The sequence below is a fragment of the Tauraco erythrolophus genome, chromosome 12 (assembly GCF_009769465.1).
Source record: "Tauraco erythrolophus isolate bTauEry1 chromosome 12, bTauEry1.pri, whole genome shotgun sequence".
NCBI classification, from domain to species: Eukaryota; Metazoa; Chordata; class Aves; order Musophagiformes; family Musophagidae; genus Tauraco; species Tauraco erythrolophus.
Genome location: NC_141476.1, coordinates 21,794,251 through 21,811,214, shown reverse-complemented (window position 1 = coordinate 21,811,214; position 16,964 = coordinate 21,794,251). Strand labels below are relative to the sequence as shown.

Here is a 16,964-nt window from a genome sequence, read left to right as displayed (position 1 = left end):
CTTTAAATCCCATACCCCAGATGGTGGTGGAGCAGCGAACCCATTCCACGTGTGGAAACAGACATCTTCGCAGCCCCAACAGCCCACCCCAAACCCCACCTACGCTCCTCACTATTCTTCCAGGATTTACTGGATCCTGGAGTTAAATACCTCGGCTCTGCCAAAGCCCGTGCTCCTCTACAGGTGTCTCCATCACTGCTTTAGCTGGATCAAGGTGTCGTGATGCGAAGCTCCTGCTCACCTCCACTCGCTCCGCAGAGCAGTCACCCGGCACGTCTCCCGCTGCAGGATCCCAACACGCTCCAACGGAGGTCTAAAAATTACATACTGGGTTCCAATACTACACCGACAGCCAGCGAGAACATCCAAGCTTAGTGAAAACATTGACTTTAGAGGATCTTTTTCAATATTCTTACCAGTAGTCGTCTGCCAATCCCACCACATTGCAGAGGCTGCATTTTGTCTCCTACTACCACTGAAATATTTTAATTTTTCTAGATACGATTTGATTACAGCATATCACAGCATATAATCACATTCGTGTTGCTGGACAAGAAAAGACGTAGCAACGTAAGGAGTTGTCCCAGAAAAAAACTGAGCACTTTATGGAAAGAAGTAAACTACTACAAAATACTGCAACAGGTTATCGTGAATTACTCACATCTTTAAAACAAGCTGCCTGGATATGGTATTTAAAAAAAAAAAAATCTGCAATTTGAAAAGATTATTCCGTATCAAATAGTATCAATAGGTGCAGTAGACTGATTTCATAAATGTAGGATGTACCACAAAATAAATTACTCCTTTCATTATATTTAAGAGAATTAAAGTTTTGACACGATAACCTTAATTTTAAATGCAAGTAGTTTTTTATATGGAAATGGAGATACCTGAGAATTTGTTTTCCTTAAAATGGAAGTCTCATACATTCCTTTAGTTTAATTGAAAACTGTTTCTAAAGAAAAATGTGTGATACAGAAGACAACACAACTGGAGTTTAAAATATCGTCAATTTTGTATTAGCAAAAGTAAGCACAGGATATATTTTTGAAAGGTTGTTTTTGGGGGTTCTTTTTTATAGAACAAAAGGTGTCAAGAGTAAAAACACTACTATGCAAAAAAAAAAGGCAAGTTCTACTTATAAGAAACTACAGCAAGATCCTCAGAAGTATTTTTTAAAAGTGATTTCAGTGAGCTATTTCTGTACATCTTGGTCACTTAGGTGCTTCAACAGTGCAGTTTAAACTTGAAAGAAGTATCATGCCATCCACTAGCTTACTTATGTTACAACTGAAATACACTGACTTAACATGTGGGAAATACTATTTGGAAGCACGCAGAATGGAAGGTTTGCCCGAGTCATGTACTAGCATCTTGGTACAAGTATTTTCACCAGAAATTTAAGTAGAAGTGTAAACTGGAGTGGAATTCCCAGAAGTAGGAACACACATGCTTTTCTATTCATTTTGCAAAGTGTGAGGAGTTTGCCATCCTCCTAACGCCAGTAATATTTCAAAATCCTAACTGTGATGTAAGTGCTCAGTGCACATAAACGTCGGAACATGTCACTGAGGAAGCAGTTTGCTTTCAGGCTCTAGAGCCCGACCCATGCTGTGTGGTTGCAGTACCCTTAGGGAATACACAGTCTAACTCCAATGTACCCAGCTCAGCGCTGCAGTGAAGTTGTGGAAGCATCTAGCAAGTGGATGCTGTGAGGTCCTTCACACTTGGCAAGAGCTCCACGCAAATGTCCTCAATGGTAACTCACTATACTCCTTCAAATCCTTCCTTAAAAATTTATTTTTTATGTCACCAGAATATTTGCCTAGCTCACCGTTACACTACAAGCGTCTACCATGCTAACATTTCTCTTTTGTGTTTTATAGTAATACCCACACGTGTTAATCACCTTTGTCCACCATCTGTGGCAACAGCTGCCTATTTTTGGTTTGGTGCTGATACAGCTCCAAACCTAGTGGTGTCCCAGTGTGCTGCTGGGACTCAGTCACACATTCATACGAAGAATCACATAAACAACAGCTCAAGCCGACTCATCGGGCAACATTCACACCGCTGCAACGCAGACATAGCCTGAATGGTCTAAGAGGGATACAGACCAAAAACCTGTCTTCCTTTCAGCTGGAAACAGTAGCAGCTTGGTTAGCAGGCAAGTTAATGTTACCATGAGGGATGAAGTTTAAAAAGTATATACACAGTTCCTTTATGAACTTTTTGAAGCCTTCATGCATAATCTGGGGAAGAAAGAAGAAACAAATTGAACATTTTCTGTTCTTCATCAACTTGCACATTTTTATTCCTTGCTTCACTGAGCGCCTGAAACCGCTTCCAGTAACAGCTAAAGAGCTCTGCAACACGCTTCAGTATGGAAACAACGCAACCTCAGTCACCCTGACGCTGTACAAAACTACAGTCTTTACTCAGAAAGATGGGGCATACCTTGCAAGCAATTGGCGTATTACAGAAAAATGCTAAAGAAATAGGTGTATATATCTGTTTATTGTAACAATTTTAAAAGGCAAGAACGTGCTGCTGTAATACTTTCCCAGTGAAGAAACAGGAAATACACTGTTTAGAGCAGTGTCCTTAAACTAGATCCAGCAAGGTATGTTGAAAGCTACTTATGAAACATTATGAGTGAATGAATCAACAATCCTGATAGCAGAGAGAGGGATTACAGTGCCTTGCAAATGGACAAAACACAGCAAAAAAAATCTGACTTCACAGCAGCAATGTTCTCTTCCTGATGTGAGCTTTCAGATTCTGATTTCAGGATAATAAGCAGTGAAGAAGTCAGCCAGGAAGTCATTTCACTTTATGCCACCAAATGTCTATTGATGCGTTTCAGCTAGTGTTCTGCTAGTTCTGCAAGATACTGGTAAAACTAAAGGCCCACAGATTATGGTTCACTCGATTTCTAATTTGAAAAAAAACAACTAAAACCACAAAAACCTGACTAGTGCCCAAGGTGATGTTAAGTGATATTTCTGTGTAAGTTGACTTTGTTTTTAAACACGCTTAACTGGCTTATGTTTTCCAAGCTTGTCACAAGTACACCGTATACTTTAACACAAAAATATTTTCAAAGACATCTTTTGGATGAAAACGTTTAAAATTATTTTACAAAAATAACGTAAAATAAATTACCTTTTTCTTTTTTAAATGAACAGCTATAAAACCCACGAACCAAACATGTAACATTGACACAAAATTAAATACATTACACTAAAGGCTGGTTAATTACCACAGTGGTACGAAGCTTCAAGTAAATTACTAGGCACCTTTTGCCCAAACAGTAGTCACTCATTCAGTGGAAAAGTCCAACTGACAGAAACACCTGAAACATAATTGCTAAAGCTTTCTAAGATTCCAAACTCCTCAGAAAAGTGCAGATAAAAAGGCGAAGACAAAAAGGCCAGCTATTACACTGCACAGGACACCCGCTGTTAGCCGTTTTCCTTCCATGGCTGCGTTCAGCTTAGCTGGAGTTCCAAAAACAGCGTTAAAAAGTCAGCCTTCTCCGTCTTATCTGGGCATTTCTGTTAAGGCTTTACATGTCCAAGCAGGGCGAAGCAACGGCAGCTCCAGATATGTGGGAAAACAGCTAAAAAGAAAGGCTGAGGGTTCTACGTGAGCAAGCACAAAGCAGCAGAACACATTTGGAGTTCTCTCTGGTTTGAAAGAGCACTCATTACATGCAGAATTCCAAGCAGTAACCCATGTTGTGCTCTGTGCCAGCCAGTTTGTAATTGCGTGAATGATCAGATAGCCTCAAGAGCCCCAATACCTAGAAGCTAAATCTTCCAGCAAACAAAAGAACGTACTGTCGTGTGGGAGTTTAAGTACCAGTAACGTGCATAAGCTATTATGAAAAATTGCAATTAAAATAGCTAACGCAATGAATAAAAGCACAATAAAGGACAACTAAAGCAAAAAATAACATATTTCAAAATACTTTTAAAAGCATATTGATACTTAATAGACTTATATTAAGTATAATAATATACCTAAGTATATTATTAGTAAGTATACTAATGTAAGATCATATTAATTTAGAAGTTGAACATTTTTGAAAGCAGCAGTTTGCGGCATGATTTTAAAGCACAGTTTGTTTTTTGGGGAAGAAAAGCGTAGCACTGAGTAGTCCTTAAGAAATCACGTCACCTCGATGAGGTGCAAAGTTCTCCAGCTGGAAGACCAGGTCTACAGCAGCATTGACATCTGGTACAACGTGATCTGGTTCTACTAAACCAGGATCAAATCTAAAATCTCTGTGGCCGTGGAACACCGTTTCAGTGATGCTCTCCCTGGTACCCACGGGTACCTCTGTGTGAGGGTTGTAAACCCCAGTACAAACAAGAACAGACCTGCAGTGGGCAGCAGCTGCAGATGCTAATTCATTCTCCCAACTGTGGTCTATTTCATCATCCTGAGAGAGAGCGGCAGATCCTCTGCCACCAGCAACTTTGGCCTGAATCCGTGATTTGGAACCTTTTCTGGAGTCCTCTTCAAGATAGCGATTGTAAAGGTTAGCACCATAGACATCAGTCATGAGATTATCTCTGGAAACGCAAGAAGAAAATTTAGTCAGCAGTGCAGTTGTAGTTGTCAAACTTCAATTGTATGAGAGACATTTTTATGGTTTCTATTTAACAGTTTATTTTATACTTTCCATAACTTTATGTGGGAGTATGCAGCTAGGAAGAAATTCAATCTTATAACTATTTTATTACACCATTTTCATTAAGCACAACATATGATAAAAGTGAATAACTCTCCATATTGAAATTGCAGACTGGGGCAGGGAGAGGAGAAATCAAGGATAGGTATTAGAAATCCATGAATGAGTTTATTATATTTCCAAACATCTTGGAGATTCTGGAACAGTCTTTAATACAATACAGCTTTATCTCTTTCTATGAAAATGATTCTATCATGTGACAGCACACACAGTAGCATATGATTGAGCTTAACAACCTCGGAAATAAATTCTAGCTCTACATTCTCTAATAACTATCATCTAGTCAAAGATCGTTGGTGTTACACCAGTAAACCTAACAAAACAACGCAAATCCTTTCTGTTAGATTTACACAGCCTATTGCAGACATAAAAATAAATATATTTTTTTAAAAGAGAGAAATCTTAGTTGCATGTAAAACACTTTTTGCGCGTCTACAGAAATTACACATAGAAAGAGCTAAGTATTACTAATTTTCAAGATTAGAAACAGTGAAGCTTGAAAACATTTTAAGAACTACACCACAGCACCAAGAATTAGGTGGTTCCAATGGTGTGAGAAACAAAGGAGTAGAGTTGTGTGTGTTTCTCCACTGGTATTTATGCTGCGAGTAATCTCCTGCAGTACTGTCTAGACGGATGATCTCTTACCCAACAGCATAAAGAGTCTGAATAGGTTGTTTCCATTGTCTTTCTGCTGCCTGAGCCCTGATGAGGTATTCCGCGTACTGGTAGGTCAGTTTACTGGGTTTGCCCATTAAGGCCTCGTATTTCAGATCTTTGCCAGTGATCTTCTTGTAAATGTTTTCCAAACAAACCATGAACGTTCCATGCCCAAACCTACAACGGTACAAAGACAAATCAAATTATATTAAGTACACATAAAAAAAGAAAGCCTTTTTTATTTCATGATCTTTTAGGAATAAATCATATCCTGTAACTATCAAATTTCCCTCCGTTGGGATGCACCATTTCCACAACTGTTTCACTGAAAATTAAGTGCTGATTAGCTGAACAATAAAGACTGCAATAAAAACACGTTATTGGGAGAGCACAACAGACTTCGAATCATAGAATGGTTTGGGTTGGAAGGGACCTCAAAGATCATCCAGTTCCAACCCCCCTGCCATGGGCAGGGACACCCTCCACTACACCAGGTTGCCCAAAGCCTCATCCAACCTGGCCTTGAACACTTCCAAGGATGGGGCAGCCACAGCTTCTCTGGGCAACCTGTTCCAGTGCCTCACCACCCTCTGAGTGAAAAATTTTTCTTATATCCAATCTAAATCTGCCCTCTTTCAGTTTAAATCCATTGCCCCTTGTCCTGTCACTACACGCCCTTGTAAAAAGTCCCTCTCCAGGGACTTATCTGTTTGTAAAATGTAGCAATGATTTGTGTTAGTGTTACTTGCATTTCAGCAGATTCCCTAGTTACAAAAGTGATGCTCCTTGAAATCCTGCCTAGCCTGTGATGTACTCTCCGCAGTGACCTAACAGAATCAGCAAAACTAACAAAGAGGAGAAATGGAAAAGTCAGAATCAGAGAGAGGAAAATTAATCTCAACTGAAACACAGAATATACCAAAACTCCCTTGTAATATGGAAACAAAAAATCTTCATGGGTTTCTCAAAAAAAACAGATGCAAAGGAGGATCAAGGAACAAACTCTGATTTTACAGCATGCTTTTGATAATTCACTCGGTTATTTTGATCAAGGTAGAAACAGTCACGGTGGGTCATCAAGCAAGCCAGTACATCAGCCATTTCAAAGATGTAATCTCATGACGAAAACAGCAGTTTTACTTCATTACAGAAGTCAGCAAGTGATATTAGGGATGAACTAATACATATCACTGGAGAATATGGCATTATCAAAAACACAGAAGAAGAATAAAAAGTTGCTATACAACAATTCTATATACAATAAATAACACACAGTTTTAAGAGCTGCTAGGTAACTTCTAATGCACACAGATCAGTACAGCTGCTCAAACCAGCTATCTACAGCCTAAAAAACCCTAAAACACCAGTATCATGAGCGTCAGAAGCCAGCAGAGATATATGAGGTACACTAAAGAGATTCAATCTCTAGCAGCCTAGAAATCAAAATAGTCTTTTGAGGAAAAAAGCTACAAAGAAGGAAGGAGCTGTAGCACTTTTAAATGTGGTACAGAATTAGCTTTTCTGAATTCTGACTTAGCCCTTCATTCCTTCTCGCCATCCTGTTTGTTGCTTTTTATTACGAAATACCAATAAATAAGCATAAAATTATTTCCAGTAATTAGCATCAACAGCTTAAAACAACTTAGTCATGGCATTATATTCCAATAGTGAAGGAAACAGCACTGACAGATGTAAACTTGTCACACCACCAAACTCAAAGGAAAAATGATCTTTATACTGGATCTTTCCCAAAGGACGCAGCTGAAACTACGTCTTACCCACCATAGATATTTTGGCTGCCTTACTCTAGCCTGAAGCTGTCACACATATGTCTTTTGGCAACGTGCTAATTAGAGATGGTCTTTGCATCCAAGTAAAGATATCTGACAAGATCTTCGATCCAAGATCAAGGCAGCAATCCCATCACAAAAACAACAATTTCTCTTCCAGTGTATGTGCAAATTTTAGATGGAGGGGAAACAAAACTGTTAAAGAACTACCTTCTGTTGAAAACAAAATCAAACAAAACCACTACCAGAGACCACGTCACCTTGCTCTGTCTTCTCCTTGTTTTTTCTTACGTTCCTTAAAGCACTCGCTCACTATATTGTCCTTAGCTCAAAAACACTCACTGCTTTCAACTAGCAGGATCAATTATTTACCCTACCAGAAACTGTAGGGTGAAAAAGAGAAATACTAAAGAAGAATCTAATAAAATGAAACAATGGCCTTGATAATTGTTTCATTTTTTTCCTTTGAACTGAGACTCAGAGGCCCTCAGCCAAAAATCTATCTTTCCCCACTCTTCTAAGGGACTGATTTCCCTCAAAAATCTATCTTTCCCCACTCTTTCATCTTGAGGGACCAATTTCCTGAATGCAATAATGTAGACAATAATGAGGCAGCATTTGCTGAAAGTGCCTTGCTTTAGAGACATTGTACTCAGAGCTGAGACTTACTGCAAAGCTATAGAAAGCATTTTGTACAAAAGTATTGACTCTGAATTTTCCTGAAGACATGAGGAAACCCCAAATATATCACGATATCCACCCGTGTTATAATTGCACTTACCTTGGAGACTGTGCTTCAGCAACCCACATCAGATCCATGTTGCACGCGAGTACAGGAATGTGAGGGTAATTCCCATGGTGATACGGGTTTCCAGGATAGCCACTTGTCAGCAGAACATCTATTATCAACTGGAGGTTGGTTTCCCATCTGACTGGCTCCCCAAACAAAACAACAGCTACGAGAACAAGAATCACAAAATAAAGTTGTGGAATTAGTTCACAGGGCACCAAATCTCTGACACTAAAACTTGGCCTAAAGAGACTGAACAAGTAATTTGACTTAACTGTGAACTGATGTAACAGTCACATCAACTTTAACTTAGGGTTTTAACATGTTACATACCCATCTGTTTACAGAAAACCTCAGAAGTAACAAGACCCCACTGCAAAATCTACAGGTTTAAGAAATTTATAATTGTTTTATTGGTTAAGTTTCTCCACAGCACCACAAAATATTCATTTCTAAATTGCATTTCTAAGTCTTCCATACCTTTGTGAATTCTATGTTTACATACGGTGTTTAAATAATCCATCAGAGATGTTATTTTGTTTATCTTAAAATGAAATCTGAATGTTCTTTTTAGACATTTTTCTGGCCTCCAGCAATCATCTGATGTGGATGTTTTTAAATCCTGAGGTCCAGTTTCTACTTTCTTGTACTTCAGATGAGATGAGGGTGAGTATGGTATGCTGAAACAAGATGCTTCTCCTACTACGACTCTGAAGTGACTATCCTGACTACCGTATGAAGACGACCGTTTATTTCTGAACACGTCAATTCATTCCTTATTTTTGAAAGGAAGGCAATGATAGCCTGTTAAAGGAAGATGAAAAGGAAAGCAGACCTCACCTGTCTTCTGAAACTTCAAAAACACATGGCTGAAAACTGCACACATTAAAAAAAAAACAGCTTTATCACACGTCATACATTCCAAATTAATGACAGATGTCATTAACGAGGAAATTTTAGAATTGCCTCAGCCAACTTTCTCAAGTGCCCAACAATCTAAAAAGAAATTCTAATTATAAAGAAAAGTACGATAAAGATATTTAATCTATTAACGGGTAGTTGCAAGTTAAGTAAAAATAACTGACCCTCAATCTTGGGAAGCTCCACAGCAGAAGGGTACTGCAATAAGAAAAAAGTAAAAGTTTTCTACAGGATTAAACATCTACTACTATTTATTAACAGGATAAATTCAAGTATAGCTCCCACAGTTGCCTTCTGCAACACCGACAGGAAACGCACTCTATTTTGCTACATATCCCACATCAGTTTACTTAGAAACTCGTCTTTCAGTTTTGAAGTGGCAAATCTTGTGGCAAATGGGCAGCAGACCAGTTAGTGTGCTCTACATTCGCTCATCTCCTACATCTATTTAACTTCCCCTGGCACCCCATAAAGCCTCAGTTGTTTAATTTACTTGCGTACGAAAGCGTGCAAGTTTATTTTTCCACAGGAGTAAGAGGCCTCTAGTGTTAACAAGACCTTTGAAAAACACTTTATGAAATGTATTTCTTTAACATGGCTAAGAAAGAAAAATACATTGTATAGCACATAATAAATTTCTAAACAAACAAGAGTTTGTACTTCATGATTTACTCCCCACGGCGACAAATCCATTAACAGTTTCTTGAACTTCGACACTTGCACAGTTGAGAAGCAAGGCAGAAGGTGATGGAACTGAGTTAATGGCTTCTGTGAACCACAAGAATTTCTTGACTTCACATGGGAAAAATCTACTTTATATATGGACCTTGAATATGTACGATACATGCATGTATTTACTGTGTAGGTATTCACTACTTCTTGAAATTCTGCACAATTCAGTTGAAACCGTACTGTTAATATTTAAATAATGGTATAAAGAAGAAAGGGAGTCCTTTGGAGAAGAATTAGTTACCTGCAAAGCATCAACTTATAATCAAAGAAACCTCACAGCCTAGAAACAATGCCAAAACAGTCCTATACTGAAGGAAAAAGCTTTTTTTTTATCTTCCACACATCTGAGGAAACTAGTAAGCTTTCCAAGACAGATTTCTGAATTAGATATCAGTACTAAACTATAAGTTTTCTCACAATAAGTTACAAAATCAAAGATTATGTTAAAGAATTATCACTGATAGAAAAAAAAAAAAAGTCTATACAGTTGTTCCTGAAAATGCTGTCATAAAACAAATAAAGAAGCAGAAAAGCAAAATACAGTGTAAGAACAACAGCGTTAGCTCGGTAGTTTAAATATTGACCCCTATTATAGAATGTCATCTGATGAAAAACAAAGAATTTTCAAACAAAAATACTCACTCACCAGAACGTTAGGTCTCCTGTCGTGGTCGACGACATCCAGCAAAGGGTATTTCTCCCGCAATGTTTCAATGGTGACGGGCTGACAGAAACCAAGGCTGGGGAAATACCAGTTAAGGACACAGAACTGCTCATATTAAAGGATTTTTAAAATCTGGAACTTTTAAATAATGTTAACGTATACAGTTTATCTGATAAAGCAAATTATTTAGGAATGAAAGCTACATACCAAAGACTGACTTTTTCTTCTGTGAGGTAAAAAGATGATCATCCCGTTATTTATAAATGGGACACCTGTGTGTCTGAAGTCTTAAGGCAGAAATTATACATAAATCTTGCTAAAAACGTGAGATGAAAAGCAAGAAGCCAATCTACACCTGCAATACTCCAAGATTATCTTTACATAAGCACAAAAGGAAGTTTATCTGACAGCAAGACAACATCTTGTGTAATTACTGTAGGAAAGAAATGTGAGCTAAACAAACATCCTCAAGCTCAGTCTCTTGCAAAATAGTGAACTAGCCAAAAAGGTTTAATTATGCCCTACAGGTAGTTACTGCAAATACCAAAACATATCAAAAAAGGAGAGGAACAAAAGGGAAAAAATAACCTCCTGATTTGCCTATTAGGGCTCTTAAATGGTGATATATCCCATTAATTTAGTTAACAACAGGTAATTAAACTAAAACTGCTTATTTATGTGCAAAGCAGTTATGATGCTACTGTCAATACTATGAGGACTTCTTACAGTGCAAACAAAAATAAGAGTCACACAAACTAAGCCACCTGATTCTGTATTGGCATTAACACCACAGACCACTTGCGAAGTTATTTTAAAATAAGATTATCCCCTACAAAAATGCTAACAGAAATAAGCTTTTTATATTTTGTATTCACTCTTGTAATGTACTTTTCTGCTAGCCATCTGACAAATTTTGACAGTTAACTGCAATGTTTCTTCAGTAACTTCTTCCCATCTTTGTATTTGACATAAACCTTACACTTAGAAGTTGCATATACCTTTTTCACACCTTATTATTTACACCAACTTCAATTAAAATCCCAATAAAAAAGAAAGTACAGAAGCATGAGTGAATATTATGCAAGTTAAGGTCATTAAATTACAGTCTGAAGCCTTGATACCACCGTTACATCAACATAATTCAAGTTCTTTTTGGCAGTTAGTATAGAAGTGGCAGAATATTTTCAAGTAGAGTTCTCCTGTCGATGACGGTTACAAAAACAATGTGGCCTGGCCTGGCCGCATGCTTACAAGCAGATCTTGAGCTGTGGAGCCAGAAATCAGATAAATAATAGATAGAATGCCATGCTCTCATCCTCTAGAGAGCACAAACCCTTTGTGCTAAAGTGTCGTTTACATACGAGTCAAAAATATATTTTTTCTCTTTTTTTCCATCCCCATTAAAACCAGATAGAACAAAGCGAAGCAAATATTAACACACCAACCATTTTCAAAACATAAAAGTTGACATCGCAGTAAGAACTACCATTGCTTATTACTGGGTTTGTAGTGTTGAAATATTTGGTCTTCACTTGATCCACAGGATCTCCTGAAGTTGAATAAAGAAAATACTTAAACAGAAAGTTGTTTGTTTGTTTTTAAAAAAAGATACTCTTGAGCAATATCAAGAAGTGGTCCTTGTCCAGATACAAGAACGCATTTTTCATGATAACGTTTGAACATCCGCAGAGGACTGTGTGACATCATGACTTGATCTTGTGAAACCTGTTTGGGATTTAAAACCAAAAGGAGTCTGTTGTTTTTCAGGTAAGTTAGTTATATGCAGGTTTATCTAACGGGTGTGACAAGTTCTACGAATTACAAAACAATCACAAGAAGAGGCAGGAAGCTCCTGTCTTGCACACCATCACAGAAGACATTCAGCTTGCTAGAGCAGAGTTTCATGTTACTGGTTTTTTATTCAGAAGGAGAAGGCAAGATTTATTCCCGCAAAAATAACGTTGCAAAGAAATACCATTACCATTGGAAAAATCCAGACCTTTACCAATGGAAATACCATTAGCTTTGGACAGTATTTTTTACTTTTATAACATCTCCAGTAAAGCATTTCAGAAGCTTTCAGGGGAAAACAAAACTGATTTAACAGAGCAGCATTTTATGGAGGATAATAAACTTGACACATTCACTGTAAGTAAATAACTAACTAACTAAGATTTAAGCTACTCACTGGAACTCCCAGTAGATGAGACAACTGATCAGCTTTTTTCTGGCGAAGGCAATCCCCTGCATTGGTGACAAACACCACAGGCACCAAGAATTGTCCCTGAGAATTAACTAGCTTTTGAAAGGCTGTTTTTGCAGCAGGAATTGGAGTCTTTCCTCGTACCAGTACACCATCAATGTCAAAAAGAAAGCCAAAGGAGGGCAGTACGCTGAGCTGTAAGAAGGAATTGAACAGAAAGAGTACGTTAGTTATGCCCACAGTTACACATATTTAATAAAGCTTACAATAGCTAAAGCCCAATGAAAACAGGTGCCTCCACAGAGAAGGAATGGATCTTTAACTTCACACATTTTAATGTGCCTTATGACGTATCCATACGCTGAAATAGTTCTGTGAAAAAAGGAGCACCGCAACTCCCTTTGTCTTGTGCATGCAGCCTCATGAGTTCCACCTTGCACTATGAGTAGTTCCACAAAGTTTCAGCAGATTGAGACAAACTGAGTTAAACTGACAAAAAGAGGTACGAAATACAGGCTGCTGTGCCAGCGAGTCACACTTTGATTTAACTCCACTCTGTGATTTCACAGGTAATTCCAGTGCACAGAGCACTAACAGGACCCTCTACTATCAAAACAAACAGAAGTAAATTTTTCAGCAGCAGGTGGGTCTTGAATGCAAATATTGTACTTGGCTCCTTCCTTACAAGATGATTAGATATCAAAACCGTCCCTGCTGTCACTTGTATTTATCAGTTCCACAACAGGTTAGCCTACAGCCAGATTATCTGTTGGGCTCCTCATATTTCAGATATTCTTAGTTTTACAGATGGCAAACTCATGCCTATTGGTAAAGTTAGCACCTCCTGAAACAAAGATGCTGTCTGAGTTACTAAAATTTATCTCATTGCCTGCCTTTGAAGAAATGGACTTGAGGAGCCTGGCTAACTGGGGGTGAGAAAGAGGAGCTGGGTGATAAGCCTAAGGAGTGGAGACAGAGAGAGGACTGTTGAGAAATGAAACTGTTACTAAATCAGGCTGGAAAAGTATGGACCGAAAAGGGTCTAAAATCTAAACTTAATTTCTCTCCCACAAGCCTAAAACGAAATCCAGGACTCTTGGGATTTATGACCACCTCTTTCATCGTTTGATGAAAAAGGAGAGAGAGATCAAGGGCTGAGACCCAGTGTGATGGGGAGGACAGGCGCAGGAACAACTCCAGCCAACGGCGGTGGGACAGCCTCTGCGACCCAAGCTGTCTCGGGGCACACGCTGACAGCCATCCAGCCCACTGCTTTCCCACGCAGGCAGAAGGGCGTTTGGCCCATTTAAGCAGCACTTTGTTCCTCATCAATTATTCATCTGCTACATCTTTCCTGCAGCTGAGTAGAGCACAGATGCTGCCACCACCACTATCGGAAAGGTGACGTAGCTGCAGATGCGCTGTGACACTCTGGCTCACTGTTGCCTTTTCTAAAGTCAGGACACACAAACAACAGCTGAAAGCCCATGAGTTAAAGCACATTCCCCTACAGGGCTCGATTTAAAGTCAACACCTCAAACATATTGCAAGAGCACTGATTTTCATTAGGCAGTGGGTTCTGTTCAGTTTGACACGCAAGTACTCCCCCTGAAGCCCTGTCCCTTCTCCCCTATATAACCATCAGCCCTCTATTTAAAAACAAAAACCCTGCAGCCACTCTCTCCAAGTTGTCTGCTACAGTTTGGCGAGCGCCACGTCAGAAATAACCCAACTGCTGCACAAACGACGTCGCAGGATCGCTGATACCCCTCGCAGGCTTCCTAAACTGGTATGTGACGTTACTCACAGAATCACAGAATGTCAGGGATTGGAAGGGACCTCAAAGGATCATCTAGTCCAAACCCCCTGCCGGAGCAGGACCATCTAGATCAGAACACACAAGAATGCATCCAGGCGGGTTTGGAACATCTCCAGAGAAGGAGACTCCACAACCTCTCTGGGCAGCCTGTTCCAGTGTTCTGTTACCCTTACTGGGAAGAAGTTCTTCCTCATGTTTAAGCGGAACCTCCTATGTTCCAGCTTATACCCATTTCCCCTTGTCCTATCATTGGATGCCAGTGAGAAGAGCCTGGCTCCATCCTCATGACAGTCACCCTTTACATATTTATAAACATTAATGAGGTCCCTCCCCAGTCTCCTCTTCTCCAAGCTAAAGAGACTCAGTTCCCTCAGCCTTTCCTCAGAAGGGAGATGCTCCACACCCTTATGAAACGATATTGTAACAGTTTTGTAGTAAACACAGTGTTTCCCATGGGTTTTGCTACAAATTACGTAGATTACCATGTGAACTTTACAGCGAACTGTAGCAAGAAGGGGAAAAAAAAGTCTCTTTTTAAGTATGCAGCAAAAAAAACAAAGCACTAAGAAGGGAATTCAGCGTACATCCAACAGGAAAATAACGACATTAACAGCTATTTTCTTTTCATTTTGACCACAAAGGAACACTCGTCCCGACAAAAGAGACCTGCGGCGCTGCGACAACAAAGGGGCCGGGAAGGAGCCCGATCATAACGACCTTCCGTCGTTCCTCTGTCGAAAAAAAATAAAGCAAACGCGGGCCGAGGGAACCCCGGTAACGGCTCCCGCGCCGCGGGCGCGACGGGAGCGAGCAGGGGAAGCCCCCGGGAGCGGGACCCGCAGCTCCGCCCGGGCCCGCGCCCCCGCGGCCGCCCCTCAGGCACGGCGGGCGGCGCGGCCCGGCCCCGCCGCACCCTCGGGCACCGGGAGGCCGCGCCCCGCCCAGGCCGGGTTCGCCGGCGGCCGTTTCGGTTTCGCTCCCGCTCGCCTTGAAGCGACCGGCACCGCCCCCCCGGTCCCGCCCGCTCCCGGGACGCAACCGCCGTCCCGCCGCTCACCTCGCCGCCGCCCTCAGCCGCCGGCGCGCCGCCCCGCCCGCTGAGCGCCGGGAGCCGGGGCGGCCGCCCCGCCGCGCCCGCCCTGAGGAGAGCGCGGAGCGGCGGCAGCGTCCGCCGCATGACGGCCGCGGGCGAGCGGCGGGAGCGGCGGCAGCGCCGGCAGCGCCCAGCGAGCGGCCGGCCCCGCCGCGGCTCCGCCCCGCCCCGCCGCGGAGGCCCCGCCCCCTGGTGGAAGCCCCGCCCCCCCCCCCCCCGCGCCCGGCGGCTCCGTAGCGCTGCGCTCAAGCCTTCGCGCCCTGCTCCAACCCCTCCGGCGGGGGGAACAGAGAGCAGCACAAAGCTTCTACCAAGAAAATAACTAATGTTTTTCTTCAGTAACAAACCAATGTTCCCTCCGGTTCTTCAGGAACCACGCTTTTGAGCAGAAAGCGGATCGTTTACATACGCAACCACTGCGGTATCCGAGACGTGGGATCCGCATGGCCAAGGCATTTCCCAGCGACTAGGCTTGAAAGTGAGAGAACAAGCACAAACCACCAGTAGTTAATGGATATTCTGCAGAGCTACCTCGGTTTATCTTCCTCATCAGCTCACCCAGATTAGGCAAAGCCACTTATTTCCTAGTTCTGCCAACAAATATTCCTGACCACCCTCAGGCTCCAGGGAGAAACGGCACCAGACTCCCAAGACAAACAAGGCATCTTCCACTCTGCACCACTGCTGTGGCTGGCATTGCACGGAACAGAATCGAACACATTTCTAAAACACAAAAGCAAACCAAAACCGATGCAGAGAACAGAACAGTTAGAACAACGAGGGAGGTTGTCCTCTCGAAGCTCAAGCCAGGATCATGCACAGTGCAGAACTCTGAAGCAGACAGAACAATGTAAGCATGTATAAAATGACATTTCTTTTATAAAGAGAGACGTTTAAGACTGATGGTATGAATTACAAGCCCAGCCACACGCTTGTGTTTAAGTACAAATTAAGGGTTAAAGCAGAGCCCAGGCACCGTTTCATTCTCTTGGATAAACTACAAGATGAGTTTCCTGCCTTTGGCTACAGCAGCTTCCCAGCCTGATCTCCTCCAGTAGCTGAACGGCCCGTCCAGGAAGCAGGACACAGGCGCTTTGCTGCAGGCCACCGCTGGCAAACAATTACGCTGCAATTTGCTGGCTCACATGCAGCCAAAAGGAGCGTTCAGCTTAAAAATGCTCAGCACTCAGAGCTACAGAGCAAATATTCAGTACGGCGCGTTCAGGCAGCAGCCAGTTTACACTGCACAGTTCCATACTGCATTTTTTGCACATTTATTCCAATTCTGTGTTGGTCAGCGGAGATCAGCACTGCCTTGAAGACTTCTCTAGTTAACTCATTATGTTGCTCTTGCTCAGGGCTGGTAGCTACTCATTTGAACATGAATGCAATTACTATCTTGTCTTGATTTTCTCTCATTTTTTTCCCTTTGTTCTTCTTCTTATGCCTTCTGTTATTATCTGTCTGTCCCTGATGTGTCTTCACCCTTCTGTTTTCTGACTTCTACGTCACTCACATAGCGACAGAAGGGAT

The 16,964-nt window shown here is 41.3% G+C and overlaps 1 protein-coding gene across 4 annotated transcripts in view; it reads right to left on the bottom strand.

Annotated features, from left to right (window-relative positions):
• Positions 1-2,498: 2,498 nt before the first annotated feature.
• Positions 2,499-16,964, bottom strand: part of LOC104371126 (haloacid dehalogenase-like hydrolase domain-containing 5) — a 15,883-nt gene continuing 1,417 nt past the window's right edge. Inside the window, exons 1-9 of one of the 4 annotated variants that reach the window (XM_086619374.1) lie at positions 16,043-16,083; positions 15,841-15,902; positions 12,505-12,714; positions 11,929-12,041; positions 10,299-10,392; positions 9,085-9,118; positions 7,991-8,165; positions 5,408-5,596; positions 2,499-4,580 (exon numbers count right to left, since the gene is read on the bottom strand). In XM_086619374.1, coding sequence (XP_086475500.1) covers positions 4,166-4,580; positions 5,408-5,596; positions 7,991-8,165; positions 9,085-9,118; positions 10,299-10,392; positions 11,929-12,041; positions 12,505-12,714; positions 15,841-15,876 — 1,266 coding nt within the window. In that variant the 5' untranslated portion in view covers positions 15,877-15,902; positions 16,043-16,083 and the 3' untranslated portion in view covers positions 2,499-4,165. Of the gene's footprint in view, positions 4,581-5,407; positions 5,597-7,990; positions 8,166-9,084; positions 9,119-10,298; positions 10,393-11,928; positions 12,042-12,504; positions 12,715-15,004; positions 15,078-15,395; positions 15,516-15,840; positions 15,903-16,042; positions 16,155-16,964 lie in introns of those variants that run through there. The other 3 variants (XM_086619371.1, XM_086619370.1, XM_086619373.1) reach the window with 3 other exon arrangements.